This window comes from Hyaena hyaena, unplaced genomic scaffold, assembly GCF_003009895.1.
Source record: "Hyaena hyaena isolate Hyena2069 unplaced genomic scaffold, ASM300989v1 scaffold_82, whole genome shotgun sequence".
Taxonomy (NCBI): Eukaryota; Metazoa; Chordata; class Mammalia; order Carnivora; family Hyaenidae; genus Hyaena; species Hyaena hyaena.
The window spans coordinates 78,255-97,395 of record NW_024080713.1 but is presented as its reverse complement, the minus strand read 5'-3'; the positions used below and the strand labels follow the sequence as shown (position 1 = coordinate 97,395).

The window sequence follows — 19,141 nt, the reverse complement described above, 5'->3', positions numbered from 1 at the left end:
CTAAAGGTTTCATTTGGTCTGTGCCCAAATCTCGTAGCATAATTAATAACAACCTCATTTGAGGATAAAGAAATAGCCTAAGAACACTCATGTGTAACGACATACCCAAAGTAACACAGATCTTTAAAGGACAGATTTTGTTCTTTGTCTCCTCATTATACTTCTCTTCCTACTCTGAGGCTTCTTATCAAGACTCTTCATTGGCTTTGATTTTTTTCTATTTTCATGTGAGATTGGATGCTAAAACATTTTCTCTGTTCACTGAGTGCGCATTTTACTTTTTGAGGTAAGGTTCTTCGAGGTTTCACACTTAACAAGTAAAGATTAGAAACTGTTCAGTTAAGATTAGAAACTGTTCAATTACCCCACATAAGGAGGGGACCACTATAATTAGGATTGACCCAACAGTCCAACATGATGTTCTTACTACTAAGGATGCTGGGCATTTCCAGACTGGATTAATTTACAATAAAGCTTCTCTTATGAGAGCTTGTGATATAAAGATAATATATTTTTTCTCTCTTTCTTTTAAAATTCTTGGTAACTTGTTCTGTTAAAAATCTTTGAATGTTGTGGAGAACAGGACAATGTGTTGTAAGCAGATATCTATTTTCAACATCTTGTTTTTTTAAATTAGTGAGTGATAATCTTCAAATGGGAATGATGGTGATCCTAAGACTGGATCTAATCACTGGAGGAGATTTTCAGAAGTGAGGTTCATTTTGCCCTGAACTATAGCCACTCCCTAGGTCTGGTCTCCTCATAGCCTAATGAAGGTTGGGGATATATTTGGGGACCACAGAACAGAACAAAACTAATGTAATGGACTATGTGATTTTGGTCTTTTGAGTACCACATGCTAATTGCCAATATATATTTCATCATGAGAGTCATTCTAGAAGATCCGCTCATTAAACTGCAAGTCTTTTTTCTAGGGCATTTGGTAGCTTGTAGGTGATCCTGCCCTCTAGGAGCAGACAATTCAGTAAAGATAGAGCCCATCCCTGCTGGAATCTCTGTGTAAATTGGTAATGCCACAGAGTTCAGAGATGATCTGATGTTGCTTCCTATTTCACTAAATAGAAAACAGCTCAAGAAAGCTTAAGTAAATTTTCTGTAATTGATTTCAAGTTTCAAAGCATTGTGATCTGACAGTGTGCATGGTATGACCTCTATTCTTTTATATTTATTGAGGGCTGCTTTATGTCCCAGTATGTGATCTATCTTGGAGAATGTGCCATGCGCACTTGAGAAGAAAGTAAATTCCCTGGCCTCAGGATGTAAAGTTCTAAATATATCCGTCAGATCCATCTGGTCCAATGTGTCTTTCAAGTCCATTATTTCTTTAGTGATTTTCTGTCTGGTTGACCTATCCATTGCTGTAAGCGGAGTATTAAAGTCCCCTGCTATTAGCACATTCTTATCTATAAGCTTGTTTCTGTTTGTGATTAATTGTTTTAGATATTTAGGTGCTCCCATATTCGGTGCGTAGACATTTATGATTGTTAGTTCTTCCTGATGGATGGACCCTGTAATTATTATGTAGTGCCCTTCTTCATCTCTTGTGATTGTCTTTAATTTAAAGTCCAGTTTGTCTGATATAAGGATAGCTACTCCGGCTTTCTTTTGATTTCCTGTAGCATGATATATATTACTTAAGTAAATTTTCTAAGGATATCTTGTTAATGACACCAAAAGGGCAAATGGAAGAAATAATTCAAGCAATATTAACTATATATGAATTCTAAATTGAGTGGATCAAGCTGAGAGTGCTCAGGAATTTCAGAGGCAAACAGTGAGTTGAGAGTCGTAAGGAAATGGTGTCATCAAAGTGGCTGAATTAAGGATGGACTACTTAGTTATGCAGAAAGAGAAAGCTGGAGTAATGCCCCTTTCCTTCTCTCTCAGTGGCAAATTCCTGTTCATCCTTAAAGGCTTGGTAGTACCTTTATGAACCATTTCTCAAAATTGATGACCCCATCCACTGTGCTCCCATAACCCTCAGAACAAACTTGTATTTTGTGAACTGCAACACAAGTGTTCTGTTAAGATGTAAGCTCTATACCACCTGGGGCTGCACCTTTCAACCTGTGATTTCTAGTATGTGGCATATAGCAGTGAATAAATAATTGTATAGTAAGCAATCAGAATTTTACAGCAGATTATCAGGATGGTGGCTTTGTTACTAATGAGTATTCAGGAAGGGGAAGAATTATTTTGGAAAAGAAGCTGTGACATGTTTGAGGAGCTACAAGTGACAGTGACCTATTCAAATAAAAAAATGCCCAGTTATTAGAGACAAAAGACTGAAATGATTTGCTCTCATTTTGTGCTTTTTGGCTTATGAGGTTACTCCTAGATTATCTAGGATTCTCAGAAGTATGGCTACCCAAATCAGAATGAATATTGAATAACTTGACATTTCTGTATACTTTCTTCATAAAATAGAATTCCCAATTAAGGAATTCCTAATTGATTACATTGATTAAGCCTAAACAATGTGAAGAGCACTGTTTCTAAGTGCAATGTGACCTGTTGAGACAGCTTTAAAGAAATCCAAATACCTGTGGGCAACTAGAATCGTTCAAACTGATCTCCATCTTCAGCCTTAGGAGGGCACAGCTTGATTCTCAGTTGTAGTGAGGAGAGAAGGGGCATGGTTGTAGATGATCCACCTCCCCCATCAGGGCTGGGCTGTTCCTATGCTGTTGGTATCCTGGGCCTTAACACTGCAGACGAGGGTAGGTTTAGCCACGTGATGGGGAGGCAGCAGGTGAATAGTGAACCAGTTTCTCATTTCTTGGCTCCCTTGAATTTTGTTTCCTCCATCATTTTGCTCTCCCCCCGCCCCACCACCTGAGTTGAGACAAAAGGGTCAAAAGAGAACTGAGGATGGCAGTGAAAACAGGGCAAGTGAACCCCAGGAAGGTGGCCCTAAGATTCTGCTTTTCTAACAAGCTCCTAGGTGGCTGCTGCTGCTACTCAGAGACCACACTCTGGTTAACCAGGGTTACTGCAATCAATAGAGAAATATTTCGTCGTTGTTGTTAAGTCCTGTTTCATTGTTGTTGCTCTTGTTAAATCCTGGTTTGTTTGTTTGTTTGTTTTGCCTTTTAATAACTGATTTGTTTGATTATCTCTTTGTAGGTATAGAGCACTCCATCTCTGAAGCTTAGGCTTCAAACCTCTATTTAAATTTGCTTGGGCGTCTCTTTAGTAAATAACTGGACTCTATCGCCATCTTCTGGCAAGAAAGATACCTACAGCTTTAAAAAAATTCAGTGTATTTTGTTGTGTACAGAAATTCTCTTTGCAGGAATATATTGAGATGAACACATCTGATACTGCTTCCATGTCCTTTTGAAAAAATAATTTGTTTTAAACAGATAGTTTACAATAATTGTCTCTGTTTTGTCAGCACTTAAGGGTAGAGATGATACTGGGTGTTTTGGAAGTTTTTGAGGTCGGCAGCGCTATTGTGGGTGGGATCTAAATCTTTCAGGGGAACAGGAACTAGACTCAGGGACCACAGTGTTACCCCTGGGAGGTAAAGTTTACTCCGGCAAGTCCCCTCCTCTGTGTGGAAACCTGAGGACTCAAGCCATAAGCCCCTCCCTACACTTACTTCTGCCCTAACTTCAGAACTTAGTGTCTCTCTTGGATGTCCCTGACTCATCAGTATCTTTTCTCTGAGTCTTATAGACATTTCCGACATCTCTTGATGTCATTTCACACGGTGTCCCTGCGTCCTGCTTCTGTCTCAGGACTCATTTCCAGTGACTTAGGTTACAGGTTGAGGGTTAAACAAATGCTCTGACCACTAGAATGATTCTACCTAGTCAATCCTGTGACAGGGGCTCCGGACCTGGCTTCTCACACTGTTCAGTGTGAAATCCCAGGGTTGAGGGGTGGCATGAATTGAATACTTGTTTTGAATTCCCAGGCACCTTACCAGTAGGTGACAAGAGGAAAGGGGGATCTAGTCTTGTGGGCAGGCTCCTGCTGAGCTCACACCATCATCACAGGATAGACCTCCCCAGTCTAGGGCCACCCCCCTACCCAGGTCAAGCTCAAGTCAATTATGGTGGGAGAAGGAGACAGAGTCAATAAACTCAAATGTTTGTGTCCCCAAACTTTCTAAATACTGGGCCAAACAACCTCAATTATTTTCTGTGATGTTTAACCTGGGGATAAATCAAGAATCATGATGTTTAGATAACATTTTAGGCCCCTAATGCTTAGAATAGGCTGAAAGGTGGGCAAAAGGGTAGTCAGTAGATGATCACACATGTCAGGATCTTGTCAAGCCAGCCTCAAGGATGGAATGAAAACAACTAAACAATAAATCTGTGGAAAGTCTCTTTTCTAAGTTACAGTGCTGGTGGGAGTATGAGGGTAGCTGTCTTAGTCTCTCCTCAGGCTGCTATAACCGAATTCCACAGGCTAGGTGGCTTAAAAAACAGGAATTACTTTCTTAAACTCTTCTGGGGCTGGGAAGTCTGTGATTAAGGCATCAGCAGATATGGTAGCTGGTAAGGTTCCACTTCCTGGTGAGGAGGGCCATCCTCTCACTGTGTCTCCTTGCTGTGTCGTCACGTGGCGGAAGTGATGAGGAACCTCTTTGGGGTCCCTTTTATAAGAGTGCTAATCCCACTCCTGAGGGCTCCACTTCCCCAAGGCCCCACCTCCTTTGATATGAGTAGGGCCTGCCTGGATGTTTACATTCTCAGTCAAGATGTGAGTCGGGTTCCCTGGATTAAAACATTTCTGTGTCTCTTCTTGCCTATAGAATAAGGCTCAAGCTCCTTAGCAACTTAATCTACAACTCGCTTGGGCAGTTTCATCTCCCACCACTCCTGCCTCCTGGTGGAGAGACTGAACAGAATGTAGGGTCCCCATGGCATGTCTTGTGTTTTGCTCATCATGTGCCTTCATTGTTCTCTCACATGTAAAGAAGTGGCTAACCCGTCTCCCGAGAACCAGTTCAGGTATCATGCATACGATGCCTTCACCTAATCCCCACATTTGGTCTTCGAGTGTCTGCTCTGACCACTCCTGTTTCTCAGTAGGCACCTCTACCATAGCATTAGCCATCTCCAGTGGATGAATTTGTTTTGTATTGGTCTCCTTCTGAGCCTCCTGAGCATGCACATGTGCATAGATTAGGAGCCTAATGTGTGTTTAAATAAATTAGGTATTCCTTTGGGATTGTTTGAAGCCAGTTTGAAATAATGACATCTGAATCTCTCCCTTCCTCTAGCTTTTATTTTCCTCAGGACTTTCTGGGCAGCTTTCACCATGATCTAGATAAGAGCTCTGTGACATAAACCAAGGCATGCTCAGTAACCTACCAGAACGTTTCAGGCTACAGGAGAGTTATAGTGCTTCTGTGAATGCTGATAAGCTATTTGAGCGGATTCGTTCTTAGTGGACTCTCCATACCCCCAAGTCATTATCATATTTTCTTGTATGAATAACACATAGAACTTCCTCTGGAGAGCAAGATCTCTGTTTTGTCCATTTCTCTCTCCTGTCTAGAGAGAGAGACTTGGTAGGTGAGTAGATGAAACTTGTTTATTTCCCTCTAGAACAATCTACCTATTTTCTGGGAAGTTGTTTTCTCCTGTCCCAGCCTGTTCCCCAAAGCCAGAAAGAACAGATCCATCACTCCACAGGCATAGCCAGTCTCCCAGTATCTTAACAGGCTCTGCAGTCAGTGAGGTGGAATACCTACCACCGTGTGTATGAGAACCTCCCGTGGTGGGTTGGAATTGATGTGCAAGCTGTTTTTTTCAATTAGAGAGATGTATAACACTCTTGCAGAAAGTTGCAGCTTTTTAAAAGAGTAAAACAAAAGAAATGAACCAAAAACCCTGAATAACCAGCATCTGAGGCTTACAAAGGCCCATGGCTGAAAGTTCTAGCCCGTTAACCCTACCCCTCCTTTCCTGCTCACTAATTATCTGACGTTAATATGAATCAATAGAGGGCCCTGTGTTCACCGTTCGCACACAGTGTGTCTTTCTTTCCTCCTAGATTTTGATGAACTTTAGGGCAGTTTTATGTTTATCTCTGTAGTCTTGGGGTTTAACAAAGCGGCTTGCTCTCTCCGTGCTCTGGCAGGAGTGAGGGTAAGGGGGAAAGGCATGTGTATGAGAAGGGGGAGGGGCAGGAAAAACAAACTGGCACACTAGGCTACCAAAAAAGAAACAAAAGTTGCAGCTTTCGCGTTTGTCATGCAGCCTCTGACAACTGTGAGCACGTTTGGGACTCACTAGTGAATGGCAGTCGTGTACCTGCTTGGTAGGCTTAATCCTGTCAATGAGAAAGAAATGACTCCTTTCCTGGTTAATTAGCACTTGTCACACCATTCAGTTCTATTGAATTGAATAAATTACCTAAGCCTGAAAGTAGCCCATCCCAGAGGTGACCTCCGAGTTAACAGAAGGGACTTAAATGTGTTAGACCTTTTCTGTCTCCACCTGCCATGACTGATTTAAAACTATGCAGTCCTTTTCAGACCCTTACCATTGTTGTTAATGAACAGATTTTAGAAAGACTACTTTTACAAGAAGTAATTGTATCACACCTGAATGTAAATTCCAATGGGGTTGCTGTGTACGGGTATGTGCGTTATCGCTACCCAGCGCCAGAGCATGTTCTTGGAGTAGGCTGCATTGACAGGGTCTCTTAGAGGTGTTCAGTGTGGAACTTGCCAGCCTCGGGGCTCCTGGGTGGCTCAGTCGGCTAAGCTTCTGACTTCAGCTCAGGGCATGATCTCACCGTTTGTGGGTTCGAGCCCCGCGTCGGGCTCTGTGCTGACAGCTAGCTCAGAGCCTGGAGCCTGCTTCCGATTCTCTATCTTCCTCTCTCTCTGACCCTCCACTGCTCACGCTGTCTCTCTCTCAGAAATAAATAAAAACATTAAAAAATAAAAAAAAGAACAATTAATTGTTAAAAAAAAAAAAAACTTGCCAGCCTCACTTCCCCTTCCTCAAAAGGATAAATGTAGATAATTAGGTATCCCAACGAACACAGACTGAAGATGAGCAAAGACAAGATTGTGTGGTCACTCAAACCTTTTATAGAAGTTGTAGTTGAAGACAAACCACCTCTCAATGCCTTGCTTTATTTGTGTAAGGTGTTAATTACCTGGTATTGTATGCGTAATAGAAGCGACACTGAGCCCAGTGCTCTGCCTTAGTCAGAAGAGGAAAGAAGTAATTAACATTAACCAGTCATATCGCTCTAGGAATTTAAAACTGAAAAATTAATTTTCTAGCAAGTCAGTGGGAAATTTCTTATAAATTGGTCATTAAAGTGACTCTGGTGTTACCCATTAAACATAAAAGATTGCTTGAGATAATCCCCAGCTGACATGCTAGGAAGGCCCAGCATGGGAAGAGAGAGAACAATCCAGTGTTTGGTTAGTATTATGTATCTCGATCTGTGTCTAAATTTCATGGGAAGCAAAGTGTGTCATTTGGTGAAACTGAAGGATCAGCTGTAACAATTAAGGATAGAACGTTATTCCTAAATTTACAGCAAGCACATGATAAAGCAGAACTTTTAAATTACAGGTTTGGATGAAATGTGGAACAAAAGACCTGCATTGGCCTCTGTAACAACGGGCGTAACAATGTGATAATTATAAGCTCTGCTTTAGCCCTCACACCCTCAAGTGCAATTTAATGAATAGATTAACAAGGAGCAACAAAGAAAGGGACTAACCTTTGCAAAGGCCTATTTTGTGCCACATACTGTGTTAGATCCATAACTATTACTGATTCATTTAATTCTCATTATCCCCCAGGAAAGGAGATGCTGCCCTCCTATTCAATATGCTGGATTTCTTCAGGATTTTAAATGCTCATGCTCGCCTAATCAGAACACCCAAGTTATTACAGACGCAAATGCCATGCTATTTCTGCTAACCTAGAATGACTCTCAAATATAGCATTGTAGGTGTACAAAGTTGGGAAGATTTGAAGGAAGAGTAACCATGATAGCTAATAAAGGAATTGTAATTATAAGCAAGAAGCACTGCCCAAATGATCAAGTGTTTGCTATAGCTGGTAATGACTGAAAATGAGCCACCCTACTCAGTTTTCAGGCTCTTTTGATGCCGCTTAATAAAAAGCTCCTTTCATTTTTTCTTTGCTCAAGTCACTGTTAAGGGGCACCTAGGTGGCTCAGTAAGTTGAGTATCGGGCTCTTGATTTCAGCTCAGGTCATGATCCCAGGGTCTTGGGATAGAGCCCCGCATCTGAGCATGGAGCCTGCTTGGGATTCTCTCTCTCTCTCTCTCTCTCTCTCTTAAGAAAAAAGGTTTCTGGAACCTTGTGTTTTGCACAGTGATCAATTCAATAAACATCAATTATAAATGAAATCATTCAAAAATGTTCATGTGAGAACTGTTGGACTTAGGTAGGTAGGGACATGGAAATTGGAACATGTCAAAGAAGTAAGATATAACTAAGGAAGTTATAAATATATGTATATATATATCCTAAATAATGAGGAGCCTCTATTCTTTTGCTTCAGTTTAGAAAAATCATTTCAGTAGAATCATACTTGGCTCACACTGACTATATTCACATTATGCAAGATAAAAAGTAAGATATGCAGTGAAGTAAAACTTAATGTTAAATTACATAGACGAACTAGTAACTTCTCTACGTGGAGTTTTATGTTGAGTGATAGTAAAGCCAGTAAATACTGTTCATTAAGCACTTTTTTGATGTGCCCCTCAAACGTTATTGCATTTAATCCTTGTAGCAAGTCTGTGAACTAGGCATTCTTGTCTCCACATTAAAGAGAAGGAAGCTGGGGTGCCTGGGTGCCTCAGTCAGCTGAGCAACTCTTGATTTCGTCCTAAGTCATGATCTCACGGTTTTGAGATAGAGCCCCAAGCCGAGCTCCACACAGAGCGCAGAGCCTGCTTAGGATTCTCTCTCTCCCTCTCTGTCCCTCCCCTCTGCACATGTGCTCACTCTCTTTCTCTAAAAATAAATAAATAAACTTTAAAAACACGCATAAAAAGAAGGAAACTAAGCTTAATGAAATTGAGGAACTTGGCCAGAGTAAAACAGGTTGGACATAAGTCTCCTTTGGACTTTCAACCTGTATGTTGATGACCAAAGCCCCTGATTTTAACTACTACTTTCTGCTGATTATGATTAGGTGGCCTTTAGATAAGAGGATTTATTTTTATTTCTTTTAACTTACTAAAAAATTCTTTCTTAATGTTTATTTTTGAGAAAGAGAGACAGACAGTGTGAGTGGGGAGTGGGCAGAGAGACAGGGAGACACAGAATCTGAAGCAGGCTCCAGGCTCGAGCTGTCAGCACAGAGCCTGACGCGGGGCCCAAACCCATGAACTGCCAGATCATGACCTAAGCGGAAGTCAGACACTTAACCAACTGAGCCACCCAGGTGCCTCCCTCCCTTTTTAAAAAATTTTTATTTTTTTAAATGTTTTACTTATTTCTTAGAGAGAGAGACAGTGTGAACAGGGGAGGGTCAGAGAGAGAGGAAGACACAGAATCTGAAACAGACTCCAGGCTCTGAGCTGTCAGCACAGAGCCTGACACGGGGCTCAAACCCACAAACTGTTAGATCATGATCTGAGCGGAAGTTGGACGCTCAACCAACTGAGCTGCCCAGGTGCCCCCCAAAAAATTATTTTTTAAATGATCAGCTCATATTTGGAGATTTCTGCCTATTGTCTTTTTTTTTTTTTTCTTACAGGGAACCAAAGTCCTGCAGATGTTCATGTGGTACCTGAATCCACGGCAGGTCTTTGATCTTTCTCAGGAAGGGCCAAAAGATGCGTAAGTCTGGACATAATCCCCCAGGATCCATACATTTTTGGGCAAGCGAGAAGAACCTCTGCTGTGGAGTCAAGCTTCATTATTAGATTACCTTGTGAAATATTTTCTGACCATCCCTCATTTACTTTCCCACCTGTATTCACCTCCCTTAAAACTTCATCTGACATTTCTCTTCCTAGCCTTCCTTGGGCTAATTCCCTTCCAAACCAACTACTTCGTTGTTAGGGCATATTTCTAGTGTGTTTGCTGCTTATGGACATGCACCTATAGATTATTTACAAGTCTGCATTGAGAGGAGATTTGTTGTTTTTCTATTTATGCACATATAACTTTGGAGATGTATGTCAGTAAGAATGTAAGTATATCTTTGGAGAGTGACCATATTTGTTTATGAATATGTTTGCGTATTTAAATTACAGGTTACGCATGTGCATCTGTGTCTATTTGAGACAAATGACTTGATTATGCCTATGGTTTCCTCACCAGCGTGGGAAGACATTGTAAATCCTGCTCAATCTCTTTTCCAAGCTTCTCAGAAATTTCATTCTGTTTTTATTAGAACTGAAAATAAAGTTTAGCTGGAGGTAACATGCATCCTGTATCTTCCCTTTGGTGACGGTGATGGGTACATGGTGGGAGAGAGCAGGGCTGTTTCTGCTACAGTCTGATTCCCTTTTTAAAACTCATGTATTAAGGTGCCTGGGTGGCTTAGTCAGTTAAGTGTCTGACTTCAGCTCAAGTCAGGGTCTCGCGGTTCATGAGTTCGAGGCTTGCGTTGGGCTCCGTGCTGACAGCTCAAAGCCTAAATCCTGCTTAGATTCTGTGTCTCCCTCTGTCTCTGCCCCTCCCCCACTTGTGCTCTGTCTCTCTCTCAAATAAACATTTAAAAATGAAAAAAAATGTATTAAGATAGTTTGGATGTCATCTGGTCAACATTAGAACTTGAGGGATACTAATTATTTTTGAATAAGTAACAATATCAGAGGCAAAGAAACATCAACTCAGATAATTTTTAGAGAAATAATATTCCTGTGTAAAATGGAAAAAGCATATATTTGAAGCAAATATTATATTTGAACATATAAAATTAATTTCTGCTGTCATTCTCTTAACCTATGAACTTCTTTGCCACTAGAGTTCGCTATAAAACTTCTATATTTTTTTCTGTATTTGGATGGACTAAGGCAAATCTACTACCCTGGCTTTTGCCCTGTTAGAAGGGCAAAATCTTAAAACCTTATCACTTTGGTTAGACTTTAGGTAGAGACTTCATAGATCATCATGAAGGATGTGACCAGATAGGAGATATTTTCAGAAAAAATTATATTGATTTAAAAGGTGATCTCTTCTAGAACAGAGGCTTCCCTGAGGCAAATGTTTTAGCAGAGGGTGGTCTAATTATATTTTCTCAAGAGCCAACCTGGAAAGTGATCTAATTTTAAGCAGACAGATGTTAAATAAAGAAAGTCTTCCCTCTTTGGGCTGAGGAGTATAAATTTGGTTCGAATGTTAGTAACTGAAGAGAGCTGGGATTCTAGGTGTGGTGGCAATACTAGTGGGTATCCTCTCACCACCCTGTCTCTCTGAAAAAGTTTATTGGGATTAAGAGTGGAAAGCGGAAGTTTGAAAAAAAAATCCAGGAAAAGCTGATAAAGTATGAGGAGGAGACATATAGTCACTATTGACTACTGATTCATGATGATTTCCTTGGAGAAAGGAAGGAAGGGTATGATGGGAAAAGAAAAGGAAGTTGTAACTAATTAGGAAAATAATGTGAGTTGATGCATCAATAGAAATTATGGGAAGTAAAACTCTGCGACATCGTGAAATCCCATTCCAGTGTCAGCCATTTTAAAATGATTTTTGCTACCAACCTCTGATCCAGTCGTTGGGGTCCATTCCCTTGTGATTACTTGGTAACTAGTTTTGATGACATTATATTGATTCCGCATTTTCTCCAGCGACAGCCTGTATACCCCTCTTTTGCCCTGTGTGTTCTCTCTGCGATCGCCAGTGACGTGCTCATGTTTATGTTGTCTTCTGTCTCCTCTACAGGCTTGAGTTATATAGGAAAGTACCAAATCTGCGAATCTTAGCCTGTGGCGGGGATGGAACGGTAGGTCCTTGAAATAGAATCTAGTTGTCTCCCTTATTTCTTCCATCTTTCTTTTGTTTTCCTCATGACAATTGTCCTTATTTATTCCCACCTCACCTCTTTCCAGTCCTCTGAAACATAGGTCTCTGTCACGTGAATCCTAGCCCACAAGGGATTACAAGAGACTTGGTAATTGTTCTCATGGGTTCATACTTGGTCTTCCTAAATTACGTTTTACCCCCTCAGCTATACTATAGGCTTTCCTACCCCACAAGGTAAAGATGTGGTCATATCATTAGAATGAAGGTTATAGATGACTAAATTCTTTTTTAAAAACCCTTATTTCATTTGTTCTTAATTGGTCACAATTATTAAGGAGACGTATATGGACAAAATTATTGTCTTTATTCAAGTAGAAATAAAACTTAGAATGCTGACATTGGTTTGCCTTAAATTCCATTGATTGGTACCATTGTATTCATTTTTGGGAGAAAAGGTGGAACCTGGCTGATGTTTAATATTGTCACATTTTCCTCTGTTTGTCTTACCTGTTTCTCTATTTGCTCTCTACTTACGTTGGTATATTTAGCAAAGGCAAAGAATTGAGAGCATGACATTTAGATGCCGCTGTCCAGTGTCTTTTTCTTGTGTGTTTGGAGTCTGCTCTCACAGTATCTACGATTTTATTATGAACTCTTTTTGGCTTTTCTGTAATTTCCCTAATTAGAATGTTTTATTCTCAGAGGTAGCAACAAAATCTAACTCTTTCTCATAGCAAGTGAGCACTTAATGTAGCATTGGATACATGTTATATACCAGTAAGTGCAACTGGGGGGAAGAAAATAGAGCGGTATTTCCACCGGTCCCTTAAGTTAGTCCATGGAGAGGAGAACATTTTGCAGTTGGGAAAATAGTGTTTACTGTTTGTTAAGATTCACAATACACATTATTCGCTCATAAAATTCAATATAAAGTCTTACAGCTGAGAAGACAAACCTATTTTCACTTTGTTAAACCCAGTGTTGTCCAAAATTATTTGACCAGGGAATTTTTTTCTGCCACAATACCAGTTAAATTTCAGTCATTTGCAGTGTCCTAGGGAAATATACTTAGGGATAGGCTGCTGTGAAATTTTCCCAACCGTTTTAAAGTAGAATTACATCCAAACAAATCCTCTGGGGAGATAGGTGTGTGTGTGTGTGTGTATACATATATACATATATAGTATCATATATATGATGGTATACATTAATTGATGTGTCTAATATAATATATATTAGATACATATACAGTATATATTTATTTAATTTATTACATTTCGCATACACATACATCGTGTTCTTAGCTCAGTGTGTATTTTACATATATAATAAATATATATTATGTTTAATATGCATGCATATACATTCCTAGCTCAGCTGTCCCCAGATTAGTTATCTTAATTAAAATATAAACTTATCATGAGCCTTTACTACATTCTCTTCCTTGTTTTAGAATCTCCTTGTCTTCCCGTATGACTTCAGTATTTGCTCCTATCTTTTCTGCTCTAAATCTCAGTGACAACAGCAGACAAGTTGAGGATATGCCTGCTGACCTGAATTCATAGTTCTTATCCTTCCTTACCCTAAGTGTCCATGACCTCAAATCCACATCCTCTTCCTGTTCCATCTCTACGTCTTGAGGTTCACCATTGATGGAGAACCACGCCTTCCAAACTTCTCCCATCATCACCGAGCATGGTGGGAACTTGCTCTCGCTTCTTCTTTCTTGTCCCTTTCCTCTATTCAGCGGGTATGTGTAGGAAGCACATTCTAGCTTAAATGGTTTTGAGGCATTCTCTGCAATTCTAGAAGTATTTGGAAACCTCTGGTTTTAAAGCCAAAAAGACAAAGACAAGAGAGCCAAGTGTGGCCACTTGCGAAAGACCTGCAATTAGGCAGTCCAGGCCAACGTTCAAAAGGAAAATGGAGAAGATAGACTTAGAAAGGATCACCCATAGTTTATTTTGTCAAGAAAAAAACAAAACAAAACACAAAGGAGTTTCAAGAAAGAGGCAGTGGTTTTATCCTGGAGGAGAGACTGCAGAATTAGCACTGATTTTGGAGACTAGGGTATAACTAGTGGTTTTCAAGAAGCGTGTCTGGGACAAAACCAGAATGATGAGCAAGTGAGACTTGGGAGATTGCTAATGGATCCTGAAGATCAGACCCAATTACAGTGTTGAATATCTGTGTATACGCCCTAGTGCCATTAATAACCCCTTTTGACATGAAGACTGCCTGGTTCTCCTACTTACCCTGTCTTTTCCAGCATCTTTTCTTTAAATATACCATAATTAATAGGTGCTTCACAAGGATAGATATTATTTTTATATTCTAGGTAGTTTTTCCTCTTAGGGACCACATCTATGTTCCTGACTTTGGTTTTCACATCCTTACACGTAACTCACAAATGCACTGGACATTTATACTCAGTGCCTTGCAACAGGCATGCCTGGAAGGAAAGGAGTAGATCTACCTTACCCTTGGTACCTACTTTTGTGTTAATTATTTTCTCAATAGTAACCTCTGTAGTTTAATCACTCAGGATCAAAACTTTGTGTATCTCATACCTTATGTAAGACCAAGTTTTATTTTATTTTACTTTACTTGATTAAAATGGATGTTTTGTGAAACAGGCATGGAATTTATGAAATGTTTTTTTTCTAGGTCAGTGATCGATATTTTTAAGTTTTAGTTTAGAATATGAAACTTTTAATTTTGAGTGGGGGTAGAGTTTATATAAAGACGAGGCCTCCTGATGGATTTATGAAGAAAGATTGCTGGCTTTAGGCAAGTGAAGAATGATTCCTGGAGTGTCAGGTATACATTTGACATAAGGCACTCAGCCTTTTCTCAGTGAGCATATCTATCACCGTAAGCCATCAGAATTCTGTCAGTACAGTGACAAGGTTCCAGAGAGAATCAGGAATGGAATTTCTTTTGACTGATTAGGAGGGGGATATATTAACCCTTAACTGCATCAGTTTGTGCACAAAGTATTATAATGCGTAGATATCTCACATCGATTTGGAAACAAGTTCTTAGGCTTCAGGATGAGTTTTGCGTCGCTCTGACTCCTTGCACTTTTAAATAACCCATCTCCCAAGCATTGCACTTGAAGGCAGAAGAGCTGGTTGGGTGCCTACATTTCTGTGACTTTCAGCAGGTTCCTCACCCTCCTTTGAGGCCTTCTAAATCTGCAAAGGGATACATTTGCATCCCTAAGCGTCTTCATAGCTGTAACATTACAATAGTATAGACCATTGCTGTTCAAGAGAACTACGGTACAAGCTACATTTTTAAGTTTTCTAGAAGGCACTTAAAGTCAGAAGCAGGTGAAATTAATTTATAATATAGTTTATTTAACCTAATAGATCCAAAATATTATCATTTCAGCACGCAATCGTAGAAAAATCACTAATGAGATATTTTATGTTCTGTTTGTGCTGTCTTCAAAATCCAGCCTATACTTTTACTTAGAGCACCTCTGGTTTGTATTAGGCACATTCAAGTGCTCAGTAGCCACCTGTGGCCAGTGGATGGTGCAGCAGACAGTGTGGGTATCATCTCTTTGTAACTGGTTAGCATAATCCTAAGTCTGTCACATAGTTGTCACATCTTTCATCTCCAGGCCCTAAGAAAACTCCCCTAACTCAAGAATGATCTCAGACCCTCATGTTTGTAAACAAGCTGCTTTTGGGTTGGGTGGTAAATTTGTATTCTTTCCCCTCCTTGGACATAATCTCTTCCTGTCCAGCTCCCCATAGCTGTCGCCCTGCTTGAATATTGAAGGACATGTGAACCAAGAGCCTAGAGATGCATGTACCCTCCCCTCTTATGGCTCCTTAAGGTGTAATGCACTCCCTACCTATCTGGCCCTTGACCTTGGTGATTGGGCTGGAACAGCAGGTCCATCTTTAACTAGGTTAACCTCTTTCCAAAGGCCTGGAGTTAAACTATTTAGGCAACTACTTCCTGCTTATTTCTTGATCACTTGGCTTCCCTAGATGAAGATAAACCCTAAACAGAAGGTACCTCCATGCCTGGACTTACTACAGCCACAGCAGGAAAGGAAGTGCCCATTTCCTTTTCACGGACACTGACAAGCACATCATTCCAAACCCCTTTTCTCCCAAAGCGTCAGCTTCATTATATCTCTCCCCCACCCATTTCTCTCACCTTCTGTCTTGATTTCTTTTGGGGTGATTTTAAACAGTTTCTTTCTTTCTTTCTTTCTTTCTTATTTAAAAATTTTTATGTTTATTCATTTTTTGAGAGAAAAATAGAGAGAGAGAGAGAGTGTGTGTGTTTTTGTGTGCGCAGGGCACAGAGAAGGAGAGACAGAATCCCAAGGAGGCTCCGTACAATCAGAGCAGAAGAGCAGAGCCTGATGTGGAGCTTGAACCCAAGAACTGGGAGATCATGACCTGAGCTGAGATCAAAAGTTGGACCTCAACCAACTCTGCCACCCAGGGGCCCCTTAAACAGTTCATTTTAGCACATGATGACTTGTAAACTATTAAGTACAAATAGAAATTACAATATCAAAAGAATCATAATGTACATATTAGGAAGGGACCCCCAGTCATTAAATGCTGTCTTGATGATCTTTTAGTTCAGAAATGTTGTGCTTGTTTTCTTTTGATTTCTCAACATGCACATCCTTCACTTTTTGTCAGCATATGAGGAACTGCAATGTGTATCTGCTCTGTTCGAAAAAAAAATGTCAGTTCACTGGTCTTCCCACCCCTCAGCCACCTCTGATGTTAGTGCCTTGCAGAATGAAAATATTGCTAAAAATGCCCTTGGGAAACATTTAATGACAGCAAAGCACAGCGTGGACAGGGGATGGCAGCATCGGCCAGCTGCGGGGACGATACTGTAGCGCTGCTCAGGGACAAAGCCCAGGACCGTGGTGTTTCAGACCCCTCAGCCCTGCTCTTCCTGACACAGAAGCAGGAAAGAACTTTGCAAACTGGGAAATGATTTCACCCAATCAGGATAGTTTCCTTCAGCTGCAATGGAAAATATGCCAAGGGCTGTGTTTTGCAATTAATTAAATTTAACTGAAGGAGTGCTGAATGAGCTGGTGGAGATGAATTGGGGGAATGTGAAAGCCTAGCAAACCCACTGCCTGCTATGAACCTGAAGCCTGGAATTCTAGAAGGAACAGGTTGCTGGTAAGGCAGAGGCCCCAAGAACAGCTTTGGGCCTGAAGATCTTTTGTATAACTCTGCTTTTATAAGGACAAATACAGATTATTACTCAAAGTCTTTTCTGTCCCCTCTATTGTAGGTGTAGTTGTTTACATTCTCTCCCCCCACCATCTTTCTCTCTCTCTTATCCCCTCCTCTTTTGTAGCATCTCTCTGCTTCAATACAACTTGGCTTTTTTATTTTTGATAGTCTGTGAAAGACTTTGTGATTGATGGCAGTCAAAGGTGGAATTGATTTGTGAATTCGAGGTTCAATGTTAAGTGGAGAAAAAGGACGAGGGCATTTTGCTTCTAGGAAACTGGACCTTTATAAAGGAAGTGAACAGTAAGAAAAATACAGCCTAATCATAGCAGCTAATGTTAATTGGACATCTCCCATTTGCCAGGCACGTGCTAAGAAATGTCTACATGTTATTTAACTGATAAAATGCCCCTCAGAGGCTCGAGGGACAGATGAGGGAACTTGGAGCGACTGAGTCACTTGCCTAAACTCACCCAGCCCATGTATGATGGAGCAGGCTCCCTGAGCTCTGTCTCCCTACACCCTAAGTTCTGTTGCCTTTTGGAGAAGAAGTTGGTGTTGAGTAATGTAGCTCTTGGATGAGAAACCCTATTAATAGAGGACTATCCAAAGGAAAGATACAGACCCTTCTCTGTTAAAGAACTATTAGCCTAACACAGGTGGCACTTAAAAGAACTTCATGACACATCTTGGTTATGAAAGGCACATGACATTTGATGACTCCAGGGTTAGGTAATAACGGATTGCTAAACCTACCTGGTTGTATTCAGAAGAACATTAAATATTTGGCGATTGGAAAAAGAAAGTAGAATATATTTATGCAGTTCTTGACAAAGGGAGATAAGCAGCTGCTCATCTCTCTTTTTAAATAATGTTTATTTAATTTTGTGAGAGAGAGACAGAGAGCACGCAAGCCAGGGAAGAGCATAGAGAGAGCGGAGCAGAGGGTCTGAAGCAGACTCTCTGCTGATAGCAGCAAGCCCGATGTGGGGCTCAAACTCGTGAACTGTCAGTCATGACCTGAGCCAAAGTTGGACACTTAACCAACTGAGCCACCAAGGTGCCCTTACATTTATGCAGTTCTTAAATCATTTACTAAGAAAGGGGAAGATCCTTTAATTCAAATAAATTATACCTTTTCCTTTTCTGCTTAGGCCAAGTGTGAGAGAAAAGGAGATGGTGAGAAATCCACGGGTCCTGAAGGCTCATGTCATTCTGAGGAACCATATCATATTATCATGTGGATTTTGGCACCTTTTCTTGAGACAACAGGAACAGCTTAAGAAGATTTGAATGAATACTCCGTCAGGGGTGCCTGGGTGGCTCAGTCAGTTCAGGTTCCAACTCTTGGTTTGGGCTCAGGTCATGACCTATAGTTCATGAGATCATGCCCTGTGTCAGGCTCTGGGCTGGCAGAGTGGGGCTTGCTTAGGATTCTCTCTCTCTCTCTCTCTCTCTCTCTCTCAAAATAAATAAACATTAAAAAAAATTCTTTAAGAGACTCTATCAATTCATGGAAATTACAGGACACTTACTTCACTTATTTGACAAGTATTTGTATTTCACACACCGTGGACTGATCCCTCATCTTCCTATCCATCCTGGTGTTAGTGTTTTTCCTGTGATTTGAAACCTTTCTTTGAAGGCTCCTCTTCAGAGGAAGTTATTTAGTTGTGTTTGGTCCTTGCCTTTTCTTTTTCTTCATCCTGTCACGATCCATTCCTAGTCCTTTGCCTGGTTTCCAGGACTCTGAGACTCGAGTGGGTTTTCCATTGGTGACTAAGGCACCCATCCTGGGGAGGTGTAGGGTGTTTGAGGTACATCAGCGAGCCAGTGGGAAGGTGAGCCCACTGCTGGAGGATTTCTCCTTCCAGGCTCAATGGGTCTCCACCGTCTTTGGGCTATGGCCTCAAGCAGGGGTTTTCACATTCTTTT

General features: G+C 40.6%; 1 protein-coding gene across 1 annotated transcript in view; it reads left to right on the top strand.

Annotated features, from left to right (window-relative positions):
- The window catches only part of DGKI (diacylglycerol kinase iota), a gene marked incomplete at its 3' end in the record, with an annotated part of 307,501 nt that overhangs the window by 219,533 nt on the left and 68,827 nt on the right, over nt 1–19,141 (top strand). Inside the window, exons 11-12 of the mRNA XM_039233998.1 lie at nt 9,751–9,833; nt 11,889–11,949. Coding sequence (XP_039089929.1) covers nt 9,751–9,833; nt 11,889–11,949 — 144 coding nt within the window. The remainder of the gene's footprint in view (nt 1–9,750; nt 9,834–11,888; nt 11,950–19,141) is intronic.